The sequence below is a fragment of the Rutilus rutilus genome, assembly GCF_951802725.1.
Source record: "Rutilus rutilus genome assembly, chromosome: 1".
Classification (NCBI taxonomy): domain Eukaryota; kingdom Metazoa; phylum Chordata; class Actinopteri; order Cypriniformes; family Leuciscidae; genus Rutilus; species Rutilus rutilus.
Genome location: NC_140209.1, coordinates 23,043,823 through 23,071,204, shown reverse-complemented (window position 1 = coordinate 23,071,204; position 27,382 = coordinate 23,043,823). Strand labels below are relative to the sequence as shown.

Below are 27,382 nucleotides of genomic sequence, written 5' to 3'. Positions count from 1 at the left end.
CTCGTACAATTATCAACACAGCTCACAAACTTCTCCTCAACTCTGAACTGGGGAGACGTCTCCCTCTTATGACGTCAAGCGATTCGTTTGGGGGGAGGAGCAGTTTTAAGCAAGTACTGAAAAGAACGAACTTTTTCATCTTATATTCTGCCTTTAGGTATCGAAAAACATAAAAAACAATACATCAACTTGTCAAACGTGTATTTCCCCTAACTATTTTGTGTTTATCTAAAAAAAAAATGTAACCTGACATACACACTTTAAGTATTTATGAATCACTCTATCAAACTTATTTTTTTTCCTTTTTTTAATACACTATTAATGATGCTAGAACTTCTATTAAGTAACATGTTGTTTGAACATGACCTCTTCCTGGAATAAAGTGTTTATCCATAATCATGCAGCTCTAATACCACCCCAACAGGGCTATTTTTGATGCACAGACCTGGCAACCCTGTGGCAGCCACTTTCTGTGGATGTTCAACCAACATGTAAATGTTTTGACCTGATTCCCTTTGGTTCCTGAACTTCATGATGTTTACACAGGTTATTCATGGTGACGTTCCCTGCAGTGATTGAAACTGGATCTGATGCTAAATTGTGTGCAAGTCTTCTGAAACCCCAAGAGAGTCTCACAATGACAGTTTCCCTGCTTGATGAGGAAAATGGGATGACTCAACTTGTGCAGCAGGTTTCTTCAAAGCCATTTCACCAATGCTTTAGTTTCCAGGTCTGGTTTTAGATGCGTTTTTTTTCTTTTTTTTTTTTTTTGTCTGGTTTGTTGGTAACAGTTTCTCTACAGGCTCCTCAAGTAGATGGAGAATCTGTGCAGACGCTGAAGGTAGAAGTCCAAGGGAAGGTCTTCAGAGCGACTGAAGAGAGGAAAGTCATGTTCAGACGTTACCTGCCTTTGACCTTCATCCAAACAGACAAACCCATCTACAATCCAGGACAAACAGGTGAGCTATGAATGTCCCTTGGTTTAATATTAGAGGTGTGGAAAGTTCTGATCATCTTTATCTGGGCCTTTATTGCTGTTTTTGCAGTGAATTTCAGAGTTGTCACCATGGATGCCAAATTTGTGCCTATTGATCAGATGGTAAGGACTGGCAATGAACCAATTCCAATTTTATTGCAGCTTATTTTTGTGCACATCTTTTTTCTTCAATGACTTGCTGCATACATGTTTATGTTTTTTAAATGCATAATATTCCTGTCTTTGTGTTCTACACTTCAGTGACTTTTCTGTGTACATTTTTATGATTAAGTGCCTAATATTCCTGTCTTTGTGTCTTGCAGTACAATCTGGTGGTTGTAGAGGTGAGCATTTGCCTCATGCAAGTCTTTGAATGGAGCCAACACAGCTTTATGTACTTTTGCTTTGTTTGCAGTATTTCTCTGAGCTGTTCATTGTTTTAATAGGACAATAATAACCAAATTGGTCAGTGGACAAACATTTCCTCAACGGGGTGGATATTGCAGCTTTCTCACGAGCTAAACCCAGAGGCTCAGATCGGGATGTACTCAGACGACATCTGGTGATACTCTGGCAGTGGAGATCAGCTCTTATGTGCTGCTCTCGGTTCTCGCTGTTCAGCCTCTCACGACAGCTAATCTGGGTTATGCTAACCGCATTGTCAACTGGCTTGTGACCCAGCAGAATCCCTATGGAGGCTTCTCCTCCACCCAGGTGCCTCTGACTACCAAACATGAGTGCAATCATTTATGAGGAGTTTTTAATCTGGTGCTTGTTTTTAGGACACAGTGGTGGCTCTTCATGCCCTGTCGGTGTACGCTGCTCAAGTGTTCAGCTTGGACGGCTCCAGCACTGTTACCGTACAGTCCTCAGTAGTAGGAGGAGACTCTTATAGCTTCAAAGTGAATCAGGACAACAGGCTGCTGTATCAGGAGAAGCCGCTGAAGAACATTCCTGGCAAATATAGTGTTAAAGCATCAGGATCCACTTGTGTGTCTGTGCAGGTCTGTATCTTCACTCCCTCAACTTCTGTTGTGCACATCCAAATCTTACTGTGCTTTGTTTGCTCTGCACTCATACTATAGGTTGCATGTTTCTACAACATCCCAACACCTGCTGAAGTCTCCAGGACACTGAGTGTTGAAGCGCAGGTGACTGGAGACTGCCAACCGCTTGGAACAGATCTCATGGTGAACTTCACATTGACGTAAGAACCTTTCACTTTGTGTCCTGAAATCAGCTAATGTTTGACTAACAAAGATGTTCTTGATCCTGTTGATTAAACCTCTTATTTCCCCATCACCCTCATTCAGATACAATGGTGAAAAAGCAAGCACTAACATGGTTATTGTGGACATTAAGCTCCTGTCAGGCTTCACGGCAGATACGTCACTGGTTTGTATGCGTTCAAGATGATTTAGATGACTTTTCCTCAGCTTGGCTCTTCGCCCCAATCATTCGCTCCGCTTGTGGAGAGGGTTGATTCTGAAGATGATCATGTCCTAGTTTATCTGAAAGAGGTGAGCTTGTACACTGGAAATATTACTAGCTGCCATCTCAAGTGCTGTGTATGTGCTGCAGTTCTTTCTCGCAGGTTCCCAAAGGTGTCCCCATGAGTTACACTCTGCAGCTGAAGCAGGTTCTTAAAGTGAATAATCTCAAGCCAGCAGTCATCAATGTTTATGACTACTATCAGACAAGTAAGCTTTCATCCTTATCATGCTTTGCTCTGGCTGACTTGTTAAATTATCCAGTTCATTTTCATGTTCCTCTTTCAGGTGATTCATTTGAGGCAGCCTACACAGCTCCCTGTCCATGATTTGATTCAGTACTGGCTGTAGGACGTCACTTAAATAAAATTTTATACGATAGTTATCTTTGCCTCCTTTTGTTGCTGATCTGTGATTGTTTGGTGTTCATGAGTTATTTGTCATGTGACTTCAAATCCTTACAAGACTGAAGTGTTCACTCAGGCAGTGACGGTTAAATTGTTTTTGGACTTGTTTGACTTTAGACTGCAATTAAGTGCTCTTCTCCTCCTTACCAAAATGGACCATTTTTCTATAAAAGGATTCAGTTATAGACTATGCAGTAAAAAAACAACTAACAATTGCAGAATAATTTAGTTGAGTCATTATTCTATGCGCCTCAGTGAAGCGGTTTGAATTTGTTTCATGTGTGTAATCTTCATTATGGAACATTATGTCCTATTCTCAACTATCACATTAAGCTTCCCTTTTCAAATACCCGCCACGTTCAGCTTCTTGCTCACTTTACTTGTACTCATTCGCTCTTACTTGTTTTCACTACAAGTGCCTTGTTTCTATTTTTATTCAAAATTAGATGTTAGCAATATGGTCTGCCAAACACTCGTAATTTCAATTTCATTCACACTGGCAGCCAGAGGGTGCCCTTTTAGGAAATCCTTTTTATGGCATAACCTGACTATGTATAAATCAATCAAAACCCACAGCCAATCAGAACAGCATGTGGGCAGTCTTGCAACAAGTGCACAGCACCAGAGAGTAATCATGATGCCAATTGCAAAAAAGGATTAGAGGCTACAGAATCAAATTCACATATTACACCATTTAAACATTATTCAAGTACATAGGCTTAAGGAGTTAGGCTACTAAAACAATAACACTTGTTTGTTAACATTTTGAAGTGTTCTGGTTTCAATTTTTCATTTCAAAATCTGAGGTGAGTTATTGTTGCTTTTATAGTTAAAAAGCTGGTTGCACTAATATTCAGTCACATTACAAGCTTATAATATTAAAGCACAAACTCAGATAATCATTGCCACAATTTGTGTGTTCCAGTTTGACGTTGCAGAAAAATAGAAATTTTCTAAAATAGAACTGTCGTGGCTGGTCAAGACATTCTTAACATGGAAAAGATACCTTTTATCACACATCACTTTAGGACCCGGTGTTAGTCAACGAGGTTTAGTCGACCAATTTTATTAGTCGTAGAAAAACTCTGGCGAAATCGCAGGCTCTAATGGACCGATCGTTAAATGCAAAAAACTCCAAATATTTACGGATAATTTATCAACCTCATATGGCTTATCACTTGAAACATGTATCTATAGAAAATCTTAAATTTTACATTTAAATTATAATTCCAATAGAAAATAAATATTCTCAGATCTGTAATCTGATTGAAATGTGTAGGCTAAAAGGTGTGTCCATTAGCTACTGAGGAGATTACAGCAGTTGCTAATGCTACATCATTGACGTCTTGATCTTTGTGGACAAAAACACAAAACATTACCAATAAATTATTAAAATGTTTAGACAGTCTTTATTTTTTTTTCATTACGCATTCACAATCATTCCGTTTGCTGGTGTGCTGTGACAAGCTTTATGTATTTTATAAAGGCACATTATGATTCATGGCTTAACCCTCTATGCATGGTGTTGACATGGCAACATACTGTTCATTTCCTTGCCATTGTCTCATTAAGAAAACAAGTTGTTGTTGTTTTTTTTTGGAATGATGACACCTTTAGTTTAGCCAAGGATGTGCTTTGGTTAGGTCACATGACATGCAGTTTTTTTTTTTCTGTGGACTTCTGCTCCCAACCTGATCTCACAGAATTATGTGAAATGAACACGACCCCTTAAAGTTACTGCTCTCTCTTCTCAATGTCACAAATAACAAAAGTAACAATTATGATGATTTCAGTGTCTTCTAAAATGGCAAAGTCTTACAAAAGTATGGCACCAAAGTGTTACAGGATAATTATGTTAATTACAAGTTAATAATGCATGAATTATATCAGGTATGACCGGTCATTGACATTGAGTCGCACTGAGCAGTCAAATCCTCTGGAAAGACTCCCGGTCCACTTTTTTATTCGAGTCCATCCCCGATTGGGGTAATTCTCCTTAGTTACACTTCTGACATTTACTTTGCACTTTGAATAAAACTTTAACCACTGCAACAACATGTTGTTAATTGTTGTCCTCACAACACATGGACAAATACATGAGTTTAAACTGATTTTTGTTGTGGAAGTGCCACATCATACGTTAGCTAGCCAGCCACTGTCATTTGGCTGGCTAGCTAACGTAACTACTTCGGCGGGTAGCCGTGTAAATGATAATGCAACACTCACAAATTCAACCTAAACTCCAGGGATAAATCCAGCTACAACTAAAGAAATAACAGCAAAGGTTTTGCGTGCTTTTTAACAAACAAACAGCCCTTGGGTTGAGATACTGTAGTCATGTGGCGGGAGAAATGAGTGGTAAAAGCGCAGTGATTATGGGTAAGAAGCGTGCGTAAGGTGACTTATCGTTGCCGTGGTAACGACTGAAAGTCTTCTGATTCATGATAATAATAATTAATAATATTCGCTGCTATGACAGACAATACATTTGAAAACAATAAAATATCGTAAATGGTTTAATAAAGTAAAGGGAACAATCTATTTAACACCGCCTCGGGCCATTCTTTAAACCTACTCCATCTATAAATGGATAGTAATATCACAAACAATTTACTGTTATTTAGACAACAAAAATCGGAACTAATACACTACAATAAATGATAAAAGGAGGACGTTTCGTAAACTAGAAAACAACATTTACCGCTGCCCACTGTGACGTTGTTGAACCAGGGAATCCGTGTGTCCACCACGACAAATGAGCCTCATTGACTTTGTATGGGTGTTGTTTTCGTAGTGCCGACACGTAATTGTAACACATTACGTGCCACCACCACGCAAATCGGGGTTAAGGGGTCGTGTTCATTTCACGTAATTCTGTGAGATCAGGTTGGCCGCAACACTTGAGATTGATTCCCATCAATTCCCCTCACAGATCTCAAACTTTGACTCTTGACTTGACATGCAGTAGAAGTTCTCACTCCAAACATCGAAGCAATCACACAGACGAACACAAAATCGCTCAGGTCTGAATGAACTCAACATATTCTCCTCATGCTCGCTGCTGCTGCACTAAATGTTTATTTCAGTGAAAGACGCCAGAAAAGACGCACAAGTAGCGCTGTGATCGATGAAAACAATACAGAAATGAGTCTGTCGCTTAATCAAACTGTATAAAGTGTGTGTGTGATGGTTGTGTAAATATAAGAAATACCGTGAACTGCTCTCCTCACCTCAGAAGACTCGACGCTGAAACTCATTGACGGAAGAGACGGAGCGAGCGAACGGTGTATTATCGAAGACGCGCCAAATACTGTTGACAAAACATCTATAAACATCAACATAATCGCACACAAATAAAAAATAACTTGTCTTTATTCCAGCTGCTCTCTTTCTGTTGGTTGTGTAAAGCTGAGATGGAGATCATTTCAGTTTATTTTGTTAAAACTCTTTAAAGTTAATAGTAATTGTTCTGACTTCATGAAGCCTCATGGTGTGAATGAAACATCAAACTGACTCGAACAAACTCTTTGAAATGTATATATGATACTGGATATCAAGGGTGAAACTGTTAATAATGTAGACAGCAGCAATCTCATTCAATGTCAGTCATGTTTGCAGTGAAATATAATTTAGTTAAGCATTTAAAAGCTCATGAAAAGTGCAATAAGGAAACGATGCTTCATGGCTTTCAGAAATAAAAGTTATCTTGATTCAAGCAGAATCAGCAGAAAATAAAAATGGACAATACAGTTGATAAAATGAGGAAATAGTTTAATCAATTACATGAAGCAAATACAAACATTAAGTAAAAAATAAATTGAATGAGACAGATCTCTCTCTTTACTGACTAAGAGCCGACGCATCTCAATAAAGAAGAGAAGAAAAGATACATAGTTTCAAAGATACATGAAAGTTTATGTTGTATTCGCATGGAAGAGTAGAAGTGAAAGAGAAACTAGATGTTCTAATAAAAAACAATGAAGAGCGAGTTAAAAATGTATATCAGATTCATGTCTCTCTTAAAAGTGTAATGGCCTTCTTCTCCAGTGTGAATTTTCTGGTGCTCTTTCAGTTCATCTTCTGTAGTAAAGGACTTCCTGCACTGAAACACACACCGCCCTGTCTTTTCTGCTGTAATATTACGAATGAATATTCTCCTTTGAGTGAATCTTCAAGTGTTTCTTCAGGACTGATGCCCAATGAAACTGTTTACCGCACTGATCACAGTTAAATGGTCTTTCTTCAGAATGAGAGTAGATGTGATTTCAGAGCGAAAGCCTGAGCCACTTCTTCCCAGTGTGAACTCTCATGTGAATCTTCAGACTTGATTTACATGTGAAGCGTTTTGTAGACAATTAAAAAGATTACACTGTTAACCCTTGCTGTAAAAAAAGGCCAAATTCTGATAATATCATACCAGTTTCCATTAAAACAGTAATATACCGTAGAAAAGAAAACTAGCCTACAGGAATATACTGTGAATTAACAGCTCTCAAAGTCGACACTCAGAGGCTGTTTTCACAATCACACCCTATACCCTCATTAAGTTGATTTTCTTTACTGTATATTTATTTTTGGACTGATAGTGGTTAATAAAGTCAAATAATGGTATGGCAGAATGGAGTGTCAGTCATTATGTTCTTATTGGTCAGTGTTAGAGGATCTGTGTAACAACTGAGGCTTAGCCTGACAGTTAGCCAGCCCTGGACCAGGCTAGCTTCCCAGCATAAGTTGCCAGAGTAACTGAGTTTTAACTATTTCAAGTTTGCTTTATGAAATGGAATCCACCGACAATAAGTCAGACTACACTCTTAATACCAAAAAGACTGTTGTGATGATGTTTACAATTTTTTTTAAAAAATCTGTGAAGCCAAATACTTAAAAAAATGAATGTAAGACACTCACTGAACAACCACCATCAAGAAGTACTGTATATCTTCTGTGTTTTTGGGAGGTGAGGAATTGGAGTTGGTAGCCCACTTCAAGTACCTTGGGGTTGATTTAGCCAGTTTTGAACTTTTGCATTTAGTGTATTTGTAAGGCTTGTAGCTATTATCTTTGCATCTTTACCATGTATGAAGATCACAGCGTCATCCGCATACATCTGTACATTAAAGTCCAGACAAGCAGCTGGAAGATCATTAATGTACATTGAGAACAATAGAGGCCTGAGAACTGAGCCCTGCTGAACTTCAACATGATTGCTAAGTGAAGGGGATGCAACACCATCTATGTTAACACATTGTGTTCTGTTTGATAAATATGATTGAAACCATGATATAGCATCTGTAGAAAAGTTAAAATGTGTGAGTTTGGTCAGCAGTACTTGATGGTTGACTGTATCAAAAGCCTTTTTAAGGTCTAAAAATACAGCTCCTAAGGACTCTTATCCAATAAATACTTGATCTGTTCAATCAGAAAGCAATTTCAGAATATATTGAGTAAACAGCTATGGAGCCAGAATTGGCTGTTGTCATTTTTATGTTTTATATTTTACTGGAGGACATGGTGAGGATGTTTCAGCCCTGGCGCCTCCGGATCATGTACTTTCGGCTTTGCCAAGACCATGGGCAGAGCTGGTTTGCTACGTCCCAATTCAGAGGCTGCGTCCTGAATTGCTGGATTACACTTTGAACTGTTAAAGTGTTACCTTACGTAAATAATGTAATGAAATATGAAAAGAAAAGAAATATATATGTATATTTATATATAATAATAATAATATATATATACTGTATGTGTGTGTATATGACGCACCCTAGATTGTAAGCCTATAGAGAGCCTAAGTCCCGCCCCTCCGCTTCCGGCTCATGGGACTTTATTTCGGAAAAAATATGTATGGAAGTCAATGGCGAGCTGAACTCTGCCCTGAATTACACATATGATGTTTGTCAATTTAAAAGGTAATTATGAAAGTCAAGAAAGTCGCAGTTTGTCATAAAACAGAAGAGTAACGTTTAGTTTTATGTGAAAATCGCTCAATGAACTACATCCCTGTCTCCCATTATGTACGTCACAAGATCCGTTGCAAGTATGTGTGTATTCTGGCTCAAAACACTCAGGCATGACGGTGTTACGTTACGATTATAATGTAAGACTATAGAAAAAATGTCAGGCGTTAGCTTCAGTAAAGTTAGCTTCATTCATTGAGAGAAAAGGTATGACGTCCCATGTGCGCCTTCTGGGTTTGTAGTCATTACGTATTTTTCACAGTCTTATACCTCAGCAGTTTTACATCAAGCTGCGACTTTCTTGACTTTAAAATGCATCTTTTAAATTGACAAACATCATATGTGTAAATCAGGGCACAATTCAAACGAGATCAAAATATTTGTTGTCTCTTGCCATTGACTACCATACAATATTTTTCTGAACTAAGGTCGACCGGATGGGGAGGGACTTAGGCTCTCTATTGTCTGATTCACACTTCGGAGCAGAAGGTGGCGGTAATGCACCAAAAGCTGGTTGCCAACCACTATTAAAGACAAACAAGAAGACAGCAGATTGAACAGGACTTTTATTTTGGTCTGGCGATATGACATCATAAACCTGCGCTGTGCTCCTGCAACTGTTGTGATTAGACTGAAGAAAGGTTTGTGGGTTTACAGCGATACACGTCGATTTGGTAGTTTTTACAAAAGGTATGTGACCATGTATTATTGAACATATATCTTTGTAATATGATTAATGTAAGAATATCCAGGTGTTTTTTTTGTGTGTGTGTGTGTGTGTGTGTGTGTGTGTGTGTGTGTGTGTGTGTGTGAGTAAAGCGTGTTCACATAACAGAAAAGTAAGAGTAACGTTAACGTCTCATCTCGCGCAATATATCGTGTATCATTTTATCATAAACACGAATTCGGTTTTGGTTAGTGATGGAGAAATGGAGTCAACTGAATCTAATGCTTTGCCAAATGACTCACTGATTCAAAGCGCCTGAATCACCGCGCGCTGACGAATCCTGCCGCTCAAAAGTGTAAAAACAAAACGAAAACAAAAAATATTATTATTAATAATGATACATTATAATGTTTTATGAACAAATAGCAAATGGTTTCATGACAATGTAATCTGTTAAATCTAAAAATCAAAATATGAAGCGTCTGATTTAAAGGATTAACTTTAGTTAACGTTCAAATAAAATTTCCTGATAATTTACTCACCCCCATGTCATCCAAGATGTCCACGTCACCAGTGCACTGAACTGCTGAACTAGAGCTGTTTGAGACTGATTTATTTTTCTTTCTGTTAATTATTCTCATCTTAAACATGATAAATTCTCCAAACACACAGGAAAACTCCTGTAGAAACATCTGAGATCCACGTGACACTATTATAAAGATGGTGTTTATTAAAGAGGAGAGTGAAGACATAAAGATTGAAGAAGTGTTCAGCGTGAAACATGAAGATACTGAGGAACAAAAAGGTTAGTTTCATTCCATCCTTATTTAAATTATCTACAGAAATGAATTATATTTATGAAGAATATGAAGTCATATGAGTGTCCTAATTAAAGCGGTTTTATTTGACGTGGAGCGGGTCTTCTCATGTGGACAGACATGTTTGTTGAGATCACATGACCAGACAAATGGAAATAAAGTGTTTCCGCATGAACTTTAGAGGACCTACACTTGCATTATATGGACTTGATAGAGATCCATAATCCACATAAATAATCTGTTGATCTGAAGAAAGGAAATCATTTACATCTGGGATGGTGTGAGTGAGTAAATGATGAGAGAACATTAATTTTTTATGAAGTAGCCTATCCCTTTAACTATCACCACAGCCCCATCAAGTACCTTTCACTAAACCAAAGATTGAAACCAAAAACAGTAATATTAATGATAATGTTAACATTTTATGAAAGGTGGCCATTATTACAATAATACACTTAAAAACAATCAAGTTAGTGAAAAATTATTTATATTGCCAAATCATGAGATTAGTTACAATTATTATTTTGACGTATTGACATCCATTTTATTTTAAACCCTAAACAAGTCAGTCATTTCATTTGACATGAGATCAGTGCTGTTAGCAAATGACAAGCCCACAATCCAAATGTTTCTAAAAAAAAAAATCTCGTTTTTTAGGCAGTTTCACTTGTATTAAAGGAACACTTCGACTTTTTGGGACTTTGGGTAATTCACTGTATCCCCCAGAGTTAAATAAGTCCATACATACCTTTTTCATCTCCGTGCGTGCTGTAAGTCTGTTTGACGCACCCACCGCTAGCCTAGCTTAGCACAAAGACTGGATGTAAATGGCTACAGCTAGCATACTAATCCCAATAAGTGACAAAATAACGCCAACATTTTCCTATTTACATGTTGTGATTTGTATAGTCACAGTGTGTACAAATAACAAGGTCATATGAGACACAGCCATTTTTTAAACGTTTAAATACTGGGAACTATTTTCTCAAAAGGCGAAGCACTGCTACTTGGGCGGAGTGATTAGCGCAGCACCCGAGAAGCGCCGTTCTGTCAACAAAACCAACGTGACTAACTAGCTAGTAGCGAACGTGATTCGTAATCATGGCTGACTTTGAGAAATTGTCAGAGGATTTTTATTTGGTATCAAACCAAGATCCAGAACCATATCGTTTTAAGCCAGAATACACAGACGAGGAGTTACAAAACTTTGGAAGCTGATAGACAAGATGCCGAACAGACTGAGGTCGAGGGGAGAATCAGAACGGGAGTAGCCTACTATTTCACAAACAAGGTCACTGTTTCTCAAAAATAAAATCTGCCCATCCCCCCCTCCAATTCATTAGCAAGTTGAAGGCTACAGTCCTGAAAGTTATCTTTAGCGCCGCTTATTTGTTACTGGGGCGATAGAGCGCGTTTGTGACAACACAATACTAACATTACAGGAGATACATGGAGCCCGGGAACAACTGTAATAGTAGTGAGCACCCTATTCATGTAAAAGTGTCACTAAGGTTACATTACATCTAGCTAATGGCACTGTAACAGTAGGCTAGTCATCTAAAAACATAATGCAACACTTACCGCAGCCGCAGGTGATCCACTTTGTCCTGTCTTTACTATCGATGGGTAGGCCTGTCACGATAACAAATTTAGTTGGACGATAAATTGTCCAAGAAATTATCGCGATAAACGATAATATTGTCGTTCTGAGACCATTTTCATTTAATATAATTATAATGGCATAATAATGCAGGTACACCTTTTCAACGATCTATAAACTTTTATTTCTAAAGAATATTAAACATTGAAAACGGAAAACATTTTAAATATCCAAAAAAATGAACATAACAACCAAAAACAATAAAAGCAATGGACTCTTAGTGTCTGTTAACAAAATAAATGTCTGTTAATAAATAAAATGGATGTAAACAAAATTGCACGTCAAAAAATATTAAACATTAGGCTTTAGTCATAAATAGTGATACATTCCATAACAGGCAAAACTGACAGTTAGGACCTTTGTAAACAAACAAAAAAAAAAGCCTCAACAAGCCATATCGCACAATTTTGCACTGTTACTCCTGTTACTTTGTCCTCCTGTTACTTTGTCAAGTGATTGTGTACTGTCGGGAAGACGGAGACGCGCTTTATTGCGTGTATATGCTACGCACTGAAAATACTTGGTTAGGATTAGGGGTGAGGAGTGCGTGCGTATTACACGCCATAAAGAGCGTATCATATGCACGCAAAAACTATTTTTGGCGTATAAATGGCACGAGAAATAACATTCGTTTCACAACTAGCGTCTTCTCTCTCTCCCGGCAGTCGCCGCAAACAGTCCCGCCGGCGCTTTCCCACACAAAGACCATGTGACTGACAAGCGCCGCGGCGCCGCCTCCCCACACAAAGACCATGCAACTGACAAGAGAGTTCACTCCTCCTATACGCTAAAGAACCGAGAGTGGTCATCCAGTCTCTTTGGTAGAGACTGAGAGAGAGAGACGAGGAAAACAAGCATGCAAATGGAATTATCGCGGCCGGAAAAATTATCGAGCTCATTTTTTTTTATCGAGCGATTAATTGACTTATCGACTATCGCGACAGGCCTATCGATGGGATGGCCGTATCCTTCAGCACACGTTTCATGGTCCGTTTGGCAAATTCCATTTTTTCAAAATAGTCGTCCTTAATGAAATGTTCTGAGCAAACACGATAGTCCTTGATGATGCCTACAGGTGTGTTTGGATCTATATCCAGAGCAAGTAGCCATTGATTCATCAGGTCAGCGTTTTTGGTTGGAATTCTATGAAACATCATGGTATTACCTGGTCTCCCCTGTTTATTGTCGCAGCTCTTTACAATACAGCGAACACCCATGATTGTAAACTTTGCATTTACTATCTAGTAATTGCTGACTCTATTACTCCAACTCTGAGCAAACTCTCTGCTCCTCACCACGGCGCTTCACGGGTGCTGCCCTAATCACTCCGCCCAAGTAGCAGTGCTTCGCCTTCTGAGAAAATAGTTCCCAGTAGTTAAACGTTTAAAAAATGGCTGTGTCTCATATGACCTTGTTATTTGTACACACTGTGACTATACAAATCACAACATGTAAATAGGAAAATGTTGGCGTTATTTTGTCACTTATTGGGATTAGTATGCTAGCTGTAGCCATTTACATCCAGTCTTTGTGCTAAGCTAGGCTAGCGGTGGGTGTGTCAAACAGACTTATGGTGCGTTCAAGTCATCTCGTATAGATCGTATTTACGAGTTGAACGCACTTGAACAAGTTGAAGTGTTCCTTTAAAATTAACCCCAAGAAATGACCCACAGGCTCAACCCAGCTTTTGACTTTCCCCCTCAGACAGAGTCAGTGTGGGCTTATGCAGATATACTTAGAGGTTATGTTTTGCTATTGGCCCTGAACATATATTTTTTTTAACAATCTGCTTTCTTAAGGTGCTCTAAGCGTTGTTGGGTGATGTCACTTCTTGTTGACGTTTGAAGTATTAGGTCTTACACCGTGTCCTAACTACACGCGATGCCAAGATGTGCAATAAAACGTATCTTTTCCATGTTAATCAGAGATTTTGTCCTAACCAGGCGCGACGATTCTATTTTAGAAAGTGTGGCAATGATAATCTCAGGTACTGTTTATGTGCTTTATTTAATGTTAAAAGCGTGAAATTTGACTTTGAATATCATTTAGTGCTCCAGCTTTGTAGCTGTAAAAGCAACAATGGATATAATTCACCTCAGATCTTGAAATTAAACAAATCTGGAAACATGAACGTTAAACTGTGAACAAACAAGTGTATTCTTTGACAAAGATTGTTTTAGTAACTCGGTAACCTACGTAATTTTAAATGGCATTATATTTGTGAATTTGATTATGTAGCTACCTATCCATTTTCTTGCGAGTGCCGTTACTCTCTAGTGCTGTGCACTTGCCGCGAGACTCTGCCCACACGCTGTTCTGATTGGCTGTGATTTTTGATTGACGTTGTGGCGTCTCGCAGTCGCGTCGCGTCCAGTGTGGACATACGTCGGCGCTGACGGTGGTGATCCACTTTTGCGACACGACTGTCGCATGGTGTCGCGACGCCTCCCCACATTGGTACGTTGATGGGCGTTTACCGCTATGGGCGTGGTTTTGACCGAGCGGGAAATGTAGCGTATCAGAACAGAGGACCTGCGAGAGACTTCCCTCCGTCTTCATATGCTCTACTTCTATTGGTTAGACGTGTCGCGTTTAACGGAATTCATTTGCATGAAGATGGGCATCGGCCAGCTTTTTTACGTGCAGCATTTTTCCAAATGAAGCGCCGCCTTCCCGGAATGCTTTGCGGGCGCGTCAAAGTCGCTTGACGTCACCCATAGGAATATAGTGGAAAGTGGATCAGCGTCCAGAACAGAAACGACCAGGGCTGGTTTGACCACTGTGGAAGAAATTTTATCTTTAAAGGGTTAGTTCACTTTCAAAAAAAATGTTGCTGTTAATTTACTCACCCCGATGTCATCCAAGATATCCATGTCATTCTTTCTTCAGTCTTTCTAAAAGAAAAGAATTCTTTCTAAAAGAAATTAAGGTTTTTGAGGAAAACATTCCAGGATTTTTCTACACAGAATGGTCTTCAATGGCAACCATCTATCCCAATGTTCAAAAGAAGGTTCAAATGTCCGTCTCAATGCAGCTTCATAGTCTCGACATGATCCCAGTCGAGAAATAAGGGTCTTATCTAGCAAAACGATCGTCATTTTCTAATAATAAAAAAAAAATTATATACTTTTTAACCACGATTGTTTGTCTTGTGCTGGTCTGCGAAGCACCACAAACTATACACTGAACAAAATTATAAATGCAACACTTTTGTTTTTGCCCTCATTTTTCATGAGCTGAACTCAAAGATCTAAGACTTTTTCTATGTACACAAAAGGCCTATTTCTCTCAAATATTGTTTACAAATCCATCTAAATCTGTGTTAGTGAGCACTTCTCCTTTGCAGAGATAATCCATTCACCTCACAGGTGTGGCATATCAAGATGCTGATTAGACAGCATGATCAATGCACAGGTGTGCCTTAGGCTGGCCACAATAAAAGGCCACTCTAAAATGTGCAGTTTTATCACACAGAACAATTCCACAGATGTCACAAGTTTTGAGGGAGTGTGCAATTGGCATGCTGACTGCAGGAATGTCCACCAGAGCTGTTGCCCGTGAATTGAATGTTCATTTCTCTACCATAAGCCGTCTCCAAAGGCGTTTCAGAGATTTTGGCAGTACATCCAACCGGCCTTACAACCGCAGACCACATGTAACCACACCAGCCCAGGACCTCCACATTAGGGATGCACCGATACCATTTTTTTTCGGAATCGATCTGATCCGATACCAAAAATTCTGAGTATATACCGATACCGATCCGATACCAGCAGTTTTTTTAGCCTGGGTTTCCCCATGCTGCCTTGAACGCAGCGCGATTTTATTCACGCTGCTAGGCAGCCTGGATACCATGGACCAGATTTTCCCCTCAAAAAGGGAACCATCAAGAGTTCACAATTGTAAAAAATCTGAACATTTAGTGAAAAAACATTTAGTGGGGAATGAAAAAAAGAGACATTGGCCCTCATTTATCATTCTTGCGTTGAAACGGGCGTATATATTGGCGTAAGATTATGCTTACACTCCTGTCATCGCCTGATTTATGAAGCTGTGCGTACCTTTGAAATCCAGGTGTACGCAATACCTGCCCTTGATAAATGCCGCGGCTGAAAACGATCGTCATTAGAATAACACGCCCCTATATATTCAAGTCTCCGCTTCCCCCACGCCCTCATTTTACGCCATGGACACACGGAAGACGGCAAAGAAGAGAAACTTCTTTGAGAAAGAGAAAGCGAAACCAGGGAAGTGGAAAGAAACAAAATTGATTTCTAGATTTTTATTATTAATGACGCTTATTGTTATTTAGAAGAAGAATGTCGTTATTATTATTATTTGTATTATTATTATTATTTAAAAGAAGAAGAATGTCATTTTTATTATTTTGTCAGTCTGAATTATTTTTTTGGTCATTGAAAGCCTTTCATTACTAAACCCAGTCCGTGCACACCTGCCGGGCCTAACCCTGGCCTAACCATCGTTTCAAAGAATAGTACAACGGCGAGCGCGTCGAGTGTAAACGCCTCGTCCGTTTGGGGAGGTGCGCGCGCAGTCTGCGGAGACTCGCGCTGCGGAGCCAGGCGAAAGTATAAACAAGGCTTGAAACGTCAGGTAAAGCGCACAGGCTCGCAACTTAAGGAATTTGATAAATGAGGGCCAATAAGTGTAACACTAAATCTGGTAAAACGTTACACATTGCTCTTTGTATTAATGAAAAACAAGATAACAAAAATCAAAAAGATAAATTATTTTGTACTATAAAATTGAGACATTTTGTAAATGTATAGTACAGCTGTTTAATGAGGCAGCAACATATGATAGATAGGACAGAACAAAAAAAGCTGTTAATAATCTTTCATTGCGTCACTGTATTATGATATGAAAGGCTCCAATACATTGCGGCACAAAGCGCTTATGCGCATCCCGAGAACAGAATGATGCATTTGAAGCAACATGGAGTCACAGTGCTTCGAGTCCGCATTGAAAAGTTCAAAGCACAAAGGAAAGACATATTGATGCGTAGTGTATTACACTGTATCTATTTATGCAATAGTTTATTGAGCCTTTTCTTTTAACAGTTTTAAATTTCAGTTACTGTGCACGCGAAGAACAATTATAGTGCTCTGACTCTACTCTAGTGTTGTGGTCTAACAGACACCCAGTAGAAAGTAACATTATTAAGTTACAGCAATAAAGTTCAGCAAGATAAAGTTGTTTTATGTGAAACCATAGACATTTATCTACAGATCAAGTATAATAATAGTAACATTGAATCATCTTGAAGAGAGTTTCATCGTGTTGACTGTCGTAACCGAACGCGACGCGCTGTTTGAATGCTGAATGGAGAATGATTGACAGACACAGCGGAGGGAAAAGTTTACATGATATTGAATTTAATGACTTAAATATTAATTTCTATTTTTTATTCATTTTATTTAAACAGGGACAATGCACAAGTTAACATTAACCGTGTATCAAAACAAGGAGAGATGCATTGTGCCAGGTTGTAGCACAAGTGCTATTTTCCGCCTGTAGTCCCTTGGCAGGTCAATAAGACAATAAAACAAAATTCCATACAAGTAAAATACAAAACATTAATTATACAATTTTACAACCACAGTCACACTTAATTTCCACATATGCTCAATTGTTCCCCCTTCCTAAAACCAATCCCACCCCACCACACACACACACACACACACATACATTTCATAAATGTGTACAATTTTGTTGTGACAGTGACCATGCCTTTGTCAAACTCGAAAAGGTTCGAGGATTTGTACATGTTATAAGGTGTGTAGGGAGAGTATTCCACTGAGTTATGGCCAGGCCCGGATTGGCTAATCGGGAGCACCGGGAGAATTCCCGGTGGGCCGGTCTGTTTTATTGGCCAGGAGGGCCGGTGTTGTCATGGCACTGGGTTGAATGCTTTCCCTATAGGCTCCAGTCATAGCGCAGCCCCACTATTTTTTTATTATTATTTTCTCGCAGCCCCACAAAAAAAATAAATAAAGTCACTTTGTTAGAGATGTGCTAACAAAAAATAAGAGATACAAAACGAGGATAATAGCCTAGGCGCAAAGGCGGCGCTGAAAAGGCCAGAATAATAAAATATCTCTAGAAACTGAAGCGGCCAAATAGCCTACGAGTCAGGGCCGTCCGACCATTGAGGTCTCCGAGGACCGGACCTCGGTAATTTTTCCTGAGTGTATAATGAACGTTGTGAAATAATTGCCTAATATTAACTCTAATTTGGTGCTGCAATGATTCGCATATCGCGACGATAACCAACCTCATCATCTGAGCTGCTTCAGCACTCAAACACCGCTCGTCGGCAATGGCAAAATGTTTGAGATGACCGATCAAAGCAAGCGGGATTTATGTTCACAGAAGCGGCCGCGGCCGCGCGCGAATCCCAACGTGACGCTTCACGAGATAAGGTGACAGCTGTTTTAAGATAGAAATGTTAAACGACCGACATAAATAATCACGTTGCAAAGACTGTATCAATCTAAGCTCAGCTTCAGGAAGGGGAGATTTACAGGTAAAGATAAAGAGACTGAGAGAAGAAGACCGAGAGAAGGAGATGGAGATGAGAGAGGAGAGAGGAGAGCAGGTAGAGCAATAGCCTATTGCATACTGTGCCCATAATGAGAATAACTTTATTACAATGGATTCCTATTTAACACAGATGTTCTTTGGGACACTTTGGGTTGCACTTTTGGGACCTCTGTTTTTATAAAACCCTGTGTACTGATATTGCACTGAATAGAAAATTATATTTTTGAAAAATACAATGAATTACAAGGCTGTACAGAACAGTGCACTATTGCAGACTTAGACTCAATCCCAGTTCACCCCTTGCCCTTACCCCTACCCCTTGGCCCTTGACCCCTCCGTTTTGCGCGTTCCCGTGAAGGGGTAGGCTAGGGTTGTCTCGATTCTCTTTTGGTTGGAGGGGCAGCACTAGGGGTAGGGGGAAGGGCCAGATAGCCCTTGAAAGATTGGGCCTTATATACTGAGGGTTTAATTACATTATTTTAGTCAGTCGGGAACTAAAGTGGGCCGGTCTAAGGCATGAAACTCCAGGGCTGAAAATGAGTCCCACTCCGGCCCTGGTTATGGCCACAAAAGAGAAAGTTGATTTGCCAAAAGAAGTTTTGCGATTGGGAATATTGCACTCTCCTCTTGTGGCTGACCGAGTAGCTCTTTTTTTTTCTGAGTTGAGCGTAATAAATCTTTTTTAGAGGAGGAGCGACAGCACTATTAATCTTTTTTTTTTTAAGTAAGCAAACATTTGAATGCATTATCACATTTCCAAAATTTAAATATATCGTACTTAGTAATTATTTTGCAGTGGTGATATTGACATGTTTTTTTATCATGGATCTTAAGTGCTGTTTTATATAATGATTCAAGTGGTCTCAAGACTCTTACCCGCTTGAGACCAACTTGTCATGCAATACAAAAAGTCATTGGAACAATCATTGCACTTAAGTAGGTATTTGATGCCTCAATGGTAAGAGAGTTTCTAATATATCTGTAATTTATAAGATTAAATTTCAGTGTACTACTTTTAACATGTTTTATAAAACTAAGAGTTGGGTCCTGGGTAACACCCAAATATTTGAATTCATCCACATTTCATCCACCTATCTCACATTATAATATATAATGGCTTCAGAACACTTATAATATAGTGCACGAAAACTTTATGGTGCTTTATAATGTTTTGTGGCTTTTGTGGAGCTTAACAATAACACAGAATAGTATAGGCACAATATCGGATTTGGATCGGCCTCGTCTGACCGATACCCGATCCGACAAAAATGGCAGTATCAGAGCCGATACCGATACTGAGTATCGGATCGGTGCATCCTTACTCCACATCCAGCATCTTCACCTCCAAGATCGTCTGAGATCAGCCACCCGGACAGCTGCTGCAACAATTGGTTTGCGTAGCCAAAGAATTTCTGTACAAACTGTCAGAAACCGTCTCGGGGAAGCTCATCTGCATGCTCGTCGTCCTCATCGGGGTCTCGACCGGACTGCATTTTGTCGTCGTTACCGTCTTGAGTGGGCAAATGCTCACATTCGATGGCGTCTGGCACTTTGGAAAGGTGTTCTCTTCACGAATGAATCCCGGTTTTCACTGTACAGGGCAGATGGCAGATAGCATGTATAGCGTTGTGTGGGTGAGCGGTTTGCTGATGTCAAGGTTGTGGATCGAGTGCCCCGTGGTGGCGGTGGGGTTATGCTATGGGCAGGCGTATGTTATGGACAACAAACACAGGTGCATTTTATTGATGGCATTTTGAATGCACAGAGGTACCGTGATGAGATCCTGAGGCCTATTGTTGTGCCATTCATCCATGACCATCACCTCATGCCGACCCATGTTGCAAGGATCTGTACGCAATTCCTGGAAGCTGAAAAAATCCCTGTTCTTGCATGGCCAGCATACTCACCGGTCATGTCACCCATTGAACATGTTTGGGATGCTCTGGATCGGCACATACAACAGCGTGTTCCAGGTCCTGACAATATCCAGCAACTTCGCACAGCCATTGAAGAGGAGTGGACCAATATTCCACAGGCCACAATCAACAACCTGATCAACTCTATGCGAAGGAGATGTTGCACTGCGTGAGACAAATGGTGGTCACACCAGATACTGACTGTTTTTCGGACACTGATCTCCCCAGACCCCCCCCCCCCCAATAAAGTAAAACGGCACATTTTAGAGTGCCATTTTATTGTGGCCAGCCTAAGGCACACCTGTGCAATAATCATGCTGTCTAATCAGCATCTTGATATGCCAAACCTGTGAGGGGGATGGATTATTTCTAGGGGTGTAACGATTCATCAACTACAACGATGTATCGATTTATATTCTTAATGATCCAACTACATCGATCTGTGCTCGGCAAGTTATATCCATCTAGATAAATATCGATCGAACATCGTTTTAAAAGGTAATGAATCGATTGTATCGATACTATGAAATAACGCATTGGATTTAAGCACGTCAGACTTTATAAGGATGTTTTTTTCTGAGCACTTTTAATAATAAAAGTGTTAAACGTTACTCGATTCAGTCTGCCTATCTGTGACGTGATCGCCATGCGTGACGCGCCAGCAGCAGCACAAAGACAACAAGCGGCGCAAAGTCTCTCACCTCAGAAAAACGGACTTTCCTGTCCTCTCAGCTGCTATACTGCAGTAGCGCGCACTCTTCAATTGCACACGCAAATGTGGCAGCGCGCGCTGCAGGCTTATATCGTTTCACTAGCCTATATACATAAGCACAAAATAAACTACAAGCATGCAACGTCTTTACGTTTTAAATTAGAAAAAAAACGTGTTGTCCAGATTCAGTATCTGCGGTCAGATGATGTTGTCAGGCTATATGTCCGTGTCATTATTCTATCTCTATTTTCATAACTTGTAACGAAATAAAGTCTCTCACCTCAGAAAAACGAAATCTCATGTCCTGTCATCGTTATACTGTGCTCGTAGCGTGCACTCTTTAATTGCACGCGCATAATTAATTGATACCTGATTCCCTTTCAAGAATTTTTGGCTAGAAAGTCACTGAATCGATTTGAAGTCACTGAATCGTTTCGGATCGTATCGTTCTAAATGAACCAATATCGTCCCTGAATCGTATCGACAACCACGAATCGCGATACGAATCGAAACATTGTTAAAACGAATCGTTACACCCCTAATTATTTCGGTAAAGGAGAATTGCTCACTAACACAGATTTCTGAACAGTATTTGAGAGGCCTTTTGTGTACATAGAAAAAGTCTTAGATCTTTGAGTTCAGCTCATGAAAAATGGGGGAAAAAACAAAAGTGTTCCGTCACGTCACGTCACAAACTCAGCTTCTTGTTCGTCTTCTCACCGGATCACGCACAGCAGCGGAGCAGCGTGTTCACAATAGCATGTGCTCAATGCACATACACTTTGATTCTCTCATCTACACACAGACGCAGCAGTTATCATTTTTGCAAATCATACATTATTACAATAGATAGATAGATAGATAGATAGATAGATAGATTATTATAAAATCATACATCTAGCTTACACATTTACCCAAATTATCATACGCCTGTTTAACCGAAGTTAATTTGGGTGTGCTTCTCCATCCCCAATGTCCCTGACGAGAACGTCGGCCTCTTTGGCTGTAAACCGCTCCTGGTGTGCGCCTGGCAAATCCGCCGTTATAATAGGAATCCGCTTTAGAACAAGCGCGCCTGCTCTTAAAGGGAATGTGAGTTGTTGCTCTGATTGGTTTATTTCACGTTACGCCCAAACCACACCTATGAATAATGAAGCTGCTTCAGACCAACCCCTTTTAGATTTGAGTCATTTATCCCGCCGGGAAAATAGCAACAGCGTCCAAGACCCGCCCACAAAGTTACTTGCGCTTTGTGCTTGACACTTGCGTTTCAGATCTTTAAAATAGGGCCCAAAGTCTTATCTGCACAAAATGACGTGAATGCACAAGCAAACTTGACTGTGCTGGTTAGAACGTGTAATCCCTGTTCTGGACGTGCAATTCCCACAACAACGCGCTGAAATGGCAACTAAACCAAGATAATTCACAATGTTTTATTACAACAGTGTTCTCATTATAATGGCATGTATGACGTTTTAATTAAACTTTCAAATTCCGCAAAAACTTCGGCTATAAGCTCTTTTGTTCTGCTCTCCTCAGAGAAAAACTGTGCATGCTCTTTGGCCATGGTAAGCAGCCAATAGCAATGTTGCTGATTAATGTTTCTACTATCAATACATATCCCCTTTTAAACCAACGCAGGAACGCACAGTTATCTCAGATAACTCAATCCAATGATACTAATCATAAACAACAGGTGTGTTCGAAAAAGCTATTTAGCCAGATCATGAGTAGCACGATGATATCCTCTTGGATGTGCCATCTGATCTCAGATGTATTTAGCAACGTACAAAGAACAGCCCCCTGGCTTCTTGCAGCTTTGTTACCGTTCGGTCAGACAGAACAATAATGGCTCGTTTCCACTGAGCGGTACGGTACGTAACGGTACGCATTTATTTGCGTTTCCACTATCAAAAGTTGTGAATGGTACCAAAATGCCGAACCGTACCGTACCACTTTTTAGGTACCCTTCCATTGGGGTACCTAGCACAGTGGTACAGTACTAAAAGGTGGAGCCAAACTCACTGCAGGACGTTGATTGGTTGACAAAGAATCGTCACTTGCGCGTGCTACAAGAGGAATGACAACATAAGAAGCGCCATTTTTTTTAATATACAGTTTAATATAATACTACTGTTACTGTGTCACAAAATGTAATTTTAAGAGTTTTTCAGGCGAGAATGTAGTTGTTTAAAGCTCAAATCTGTGGTTTATTTATAAAGATTTTATTTATTTTTTTCGGTTGTGAGATCCATGCGATCAGCGGGCGCTCGGCGCTCATGTTTCCCGGCTGGATGAGCCTTTCCTCGGCTAGTTCTTCTGTCGTTCGCCGCTGACTCCGACGGTAGTGGTTAAACATGAGATATAATTCGTCTTGTGTAGACCTAACGGGCGATCTTTGGTCTCGTGAATATATAATTCGTTCCGTGTCAATCGTTTTGGCTGAGGGCTAAGTTTAGTTTCATATTATAGGCTATTTGTATTTAACTTTACTGTTGTAATGTTAGACTAGAGCGCTGCATTTGACTGAATTGTTTGCTTTATGTCTTATTGTATAGCTTCTTGTACCTTTTACTTAAACTTTTATATTGGCTATTATTGATAAAACTGAAATTTTACAAAAAGAAATATGGTTTCTTGTCATTTTTTTATTACAAGATTATCACTGATGTTTATTGCAACATTTGTACAAATGCATATATTGCCTGGAATATGTTTATTTTTTTTATTTTTTTTACGAAAAGAGGTAACGTTAGGGTTGTGTTTTAACTTTCGTTTTGTTATAAATAGAATAACGTATAACGTGCAGTGAATAATCAATATGCGTTGCGCATGAACCACATTTGTGTCCCTATAATGTTAAATTTATCTAAATGAAAACGAAAAGAGGCAGAGTGGTGTTTAATAACGTATTTCGTTTTATTGTTGCTTAAAATGTACATGCAGAGTAACAGAGATAACCCGGGGTAGCAGAGCGAGCTGAGTGACGCTTTTAAGAACGCGCTGTACCATTTGCATGTAGGAGTCGCACATGGCAACTACAAACTTTGCGTACTTGATATTGAGAAAAGCCTAATGTCGGCGCTTGTCTTCTTGTGACAAACATGTCGAGGAGCAAGAACAAGATCTGCTGTATGTCATCCATTGTAGTTTACTATGTTCTTCTTCGTGCGAAAATGACGTCGATCCAGACACCACGCCTATCAAGTAAGGGTAATGTTGGCAGTGGAAACGCTAGCCAGATCATGGTTAACAGACCCGAACCGTACCGTACTGTCCCGTACCGTACCGTACTGCTCAGTGGAAACGAGCCATAAGTCTTCCAAACACCTCACGTGCTGAGTTTCATCTTGTTTTGCACAATTGAATGAGCTGGAGTTTCGGAAATTGCATTTGTTCTTGTTTTGCCTCCAGTGCCTTGCATGTAGATGTACTGTGGTTGAAGCTGTAATGATAACCCGATGCACAAACGTATTAACACTATCATTAACCACCAGCTGCAGTGTATGTCCAAATCAGGCTACCGAGTCCCATTTCACCCATATGGGATAGTTTGCTGCCAGCCTGGGAAAACCTTGATGAACTTCTGGCAAATTTAAATTTGCTCTGCAAGTCTGCCCAAGAGCGCATTCAAGCCCATTTCCAATTTTTCAAAATCGAGGCACCAATCACAAACTTTGAGGCGGGCTTTACAGGATGACGATAGCTCTGATTGGTTTTACGTCTATCCAATTACGCCCAGAGGCATTTGAGCGACGTCCGTTGGTGACGCCCCTTTGGAAATGGGCTGTGAATGAACCTTCCCCAGACCCACTCTTAGTTACAATTGAGAAGGGTCTAGTGTCAACCAGGCTAGTTTGCTGCCACAATGTTTGTGAATTATCGTAAACACATGCAGACATTTTCCCAGTTAGGTTGTCAGCGGTGTGTTGCCATTAAACTGGTGTTAACTTGTATTTGTCTTTTTTCGCTTTAGACCTGATGCCACTGAAAGAGGAGAGTCAAGAACTGAATAATATGCAAGATGAACATCATGATTTCAAGACTGAAGAGAAATCAATCATGAGACTTCATACTGGAGAAAAGCCTTATACTTGCTCTCATTGTGAACAGAGTTTTGCACATAACAGCACCCTTAATGTCCACATGAGAATTCACACTGGAGAGAGTCCTTTCACCTGTCAACCATGTGGAAGGAGTTTCGCTCAAAAACAAACCCTTAAAGACCACATGAGAATTCACACTGGAGAAAAGCCTTATACGTGCTCTCATTGTGGACAGAGTTTTGCACAAAACAGCACCCTTAATTCCCACATGAGAATTCACACTGGAGAAAAGCCTTATACTTGCTCTCATTGTGAACAGAGTTTTGCTCATAAAAGCGGTCTTAATGTCCACATGAGAATTCACACTGGAGAAAGTCCTTTCACCTGTCAATCATGTGGAAGGACTTTCGCTCAAAAACAAACCCTTAAAGACCACATGAGAATTCACACTGGAGAAAAGCCTTTTACTTGCTCTCATTGTGGACAGAGTTTTGCACAAAACAGCACCCTTAATTCCCACATGAGAATTCACACTGGAGAAAAGCCTTATACTTGCTCTAATTGTGAACAGAGTTTTGCATATAAAACGACACTTAAAGTCCACATGAGCAGTCACACTGGAGAAAAGTCTTATACTTGCTCTCATTGTGGACAGAGTTTTGCTTATAAAAGCAGTCTTAATGTCCACATGAGAATTCACACTGGAGAGAGTCCTTTCACCTGTCAAACGTGTGGAAGGAGTTTCACTCAAAAACAAACCCTTAAAGACCACATGAGAATTCACACTGGAGAAAAGCCTTATATTTGCTCTCATTGTGGACAGAGCTTTGGATATAAAAGCGGTCTTAATTGCCACATGAGAATTCACACTGGAGAAAAGCCTTATACTTGCTCTCATTGTGGACAGAGTTTTGCACATAACAACACCCTTAATTCCCACATGAGAATTCACACTGGAGAAAAGCCTTATACTTGCTCTCATTGTGAACAGAGTTTTGCATATAAAACGACACTTAAAGTCCACATGAGAATTCACACTACAGAGAAACTGTTTATTATAAGAAAAAAATTGTTCACATGTGATCAGTGTGGAAAGAGTTTCACACGTAAAGCAGCCCTTAATTGCCACTTGAGGATTCACTCAGGAGAGAACAGTTTTATATGTCATCAATGTGGAAAGAGTTTCAGTCGTAAAAGTAACCTCAATGCTCACATGAGACTTCACACTGGAGAGAAACGTTTCATCTGTAAACTGTGTGGCAAGTGTTTTTCACGAGAACGAAATCTTAAGGCTCACACAAGTACTTGCACACAGGAGAGAAGCGGTTCACGTGTTAAAAATGCTGTTTTGCTGTGAAATGGTGCAATGTAACTGTTGGAAACTCAGAAGCGAATCCAGGAGACTTAAACCCCTTTCACGCAGCGCTTTGAACCTGGGAAATTGCCGGCAAATTGCCGAGTGCCTTCTGTGTGGAAATTCTGCACACTTCAGAGTGCCTTCTGCGGAAAATCACTGGTAGTGTGAATGAACCAAAATCGAACGAACCCGGGTCAAATCCCGGGTCACTTTATTTATGTATTTTCCTGAATTTCTCTGTGAAAGGGGCTTTAGTTGTATATTCAGCAGGATTCTTTATAGAGCACACGAGCTGTCAGTAGATGCAGTCATCAAGTCAAATTAACTTTATATTTTATATACCTTTCAAGGGGGGTATAGAGGTGGCATGCAAATGAAGTACAGGAGTCAGCCCATTTCCCCAGTCCTGGTCTCATCAGCATAACAGTGTCATTCAAATACACTGAAGCTAATCCAATCAGTCGAACTATTCAACGACTGGGCCAGGGGATCCAAGAGCCATTAAAGACAAAGGGTGAGAGTCTCAGTAATCTGACTCATTTAGCTTACAATAGAGAGAACAGGACTGGCAGGAATTTTGCTGGACACTACGCATAACCTTAGATGCTAAACCCAATGTACAGAACTTTCTCAGTTTATATACTATTGAATTGGAACTTAGATGTAACATTTTATAAATTTGTAATACAACATAACTGAATGTTTATACATTAAATTACAAAAACTGAATGAAATAAGCACATTGTGACAGCATTATTTTCTTCTTTTTTAGTAATAGAATCCATTGGTAATGTCTTAGAGCTGCAAGTGCCTCACCA

General features: G+C 39.8%; 2 protein-coding genes across 3 annotated transcripts in view; both read left to right on the top strand.

Moving 5' to 3' along the window:
- The first annotated feature begins 500 nt into the window (after positions 1-500).
- The window catches only part of LOC311276770 (pregnancy zone protein-like), a 91,826-nt gene continuing 64,944 nt past the window's right edge, over positions 501-27,382 (top strand). The window contains exon 1 of the mRNA XM_084386665.1: positions 501-730. Coding sequence (XP_084242791.1) covers positions 554-730 — 177 coding nt within the window. The 5' untranslated portion in view covers positions 501-553. The remainder of the gene's footprint in view (positions 731-27,382) is intronic.
- Positions 9,404-27,289, top strand: LOC311276794 (uncharacterized protein). Of its 2 annotated transcripts, none has more exons than XM_084386712.1 (3): positions 9,404-9,514; positions 10,164-10,296; positions 25,138-27,289. In XM_084386712.1, the coding sequence occupies exons 2-3, from the start codon at positions 10,212-10,214 to the stop codon at positions 26,562-26,564; spliced, it is 1,512 nt and encodes a 503-aa protein (XP_084242838.1). In that variant the 5' UTR covers positions 9,404-9,514; positions 10,164-10,211; the 3' UTR covers positions 26,565-27,289. The 2 variants fall into 2 exon arrangements, with proteins under 2 accessions (XP_084242838.1, XP_084242839.1); XM_084386713.1 differs by having other exon boundaries at positions 9,418-9,465.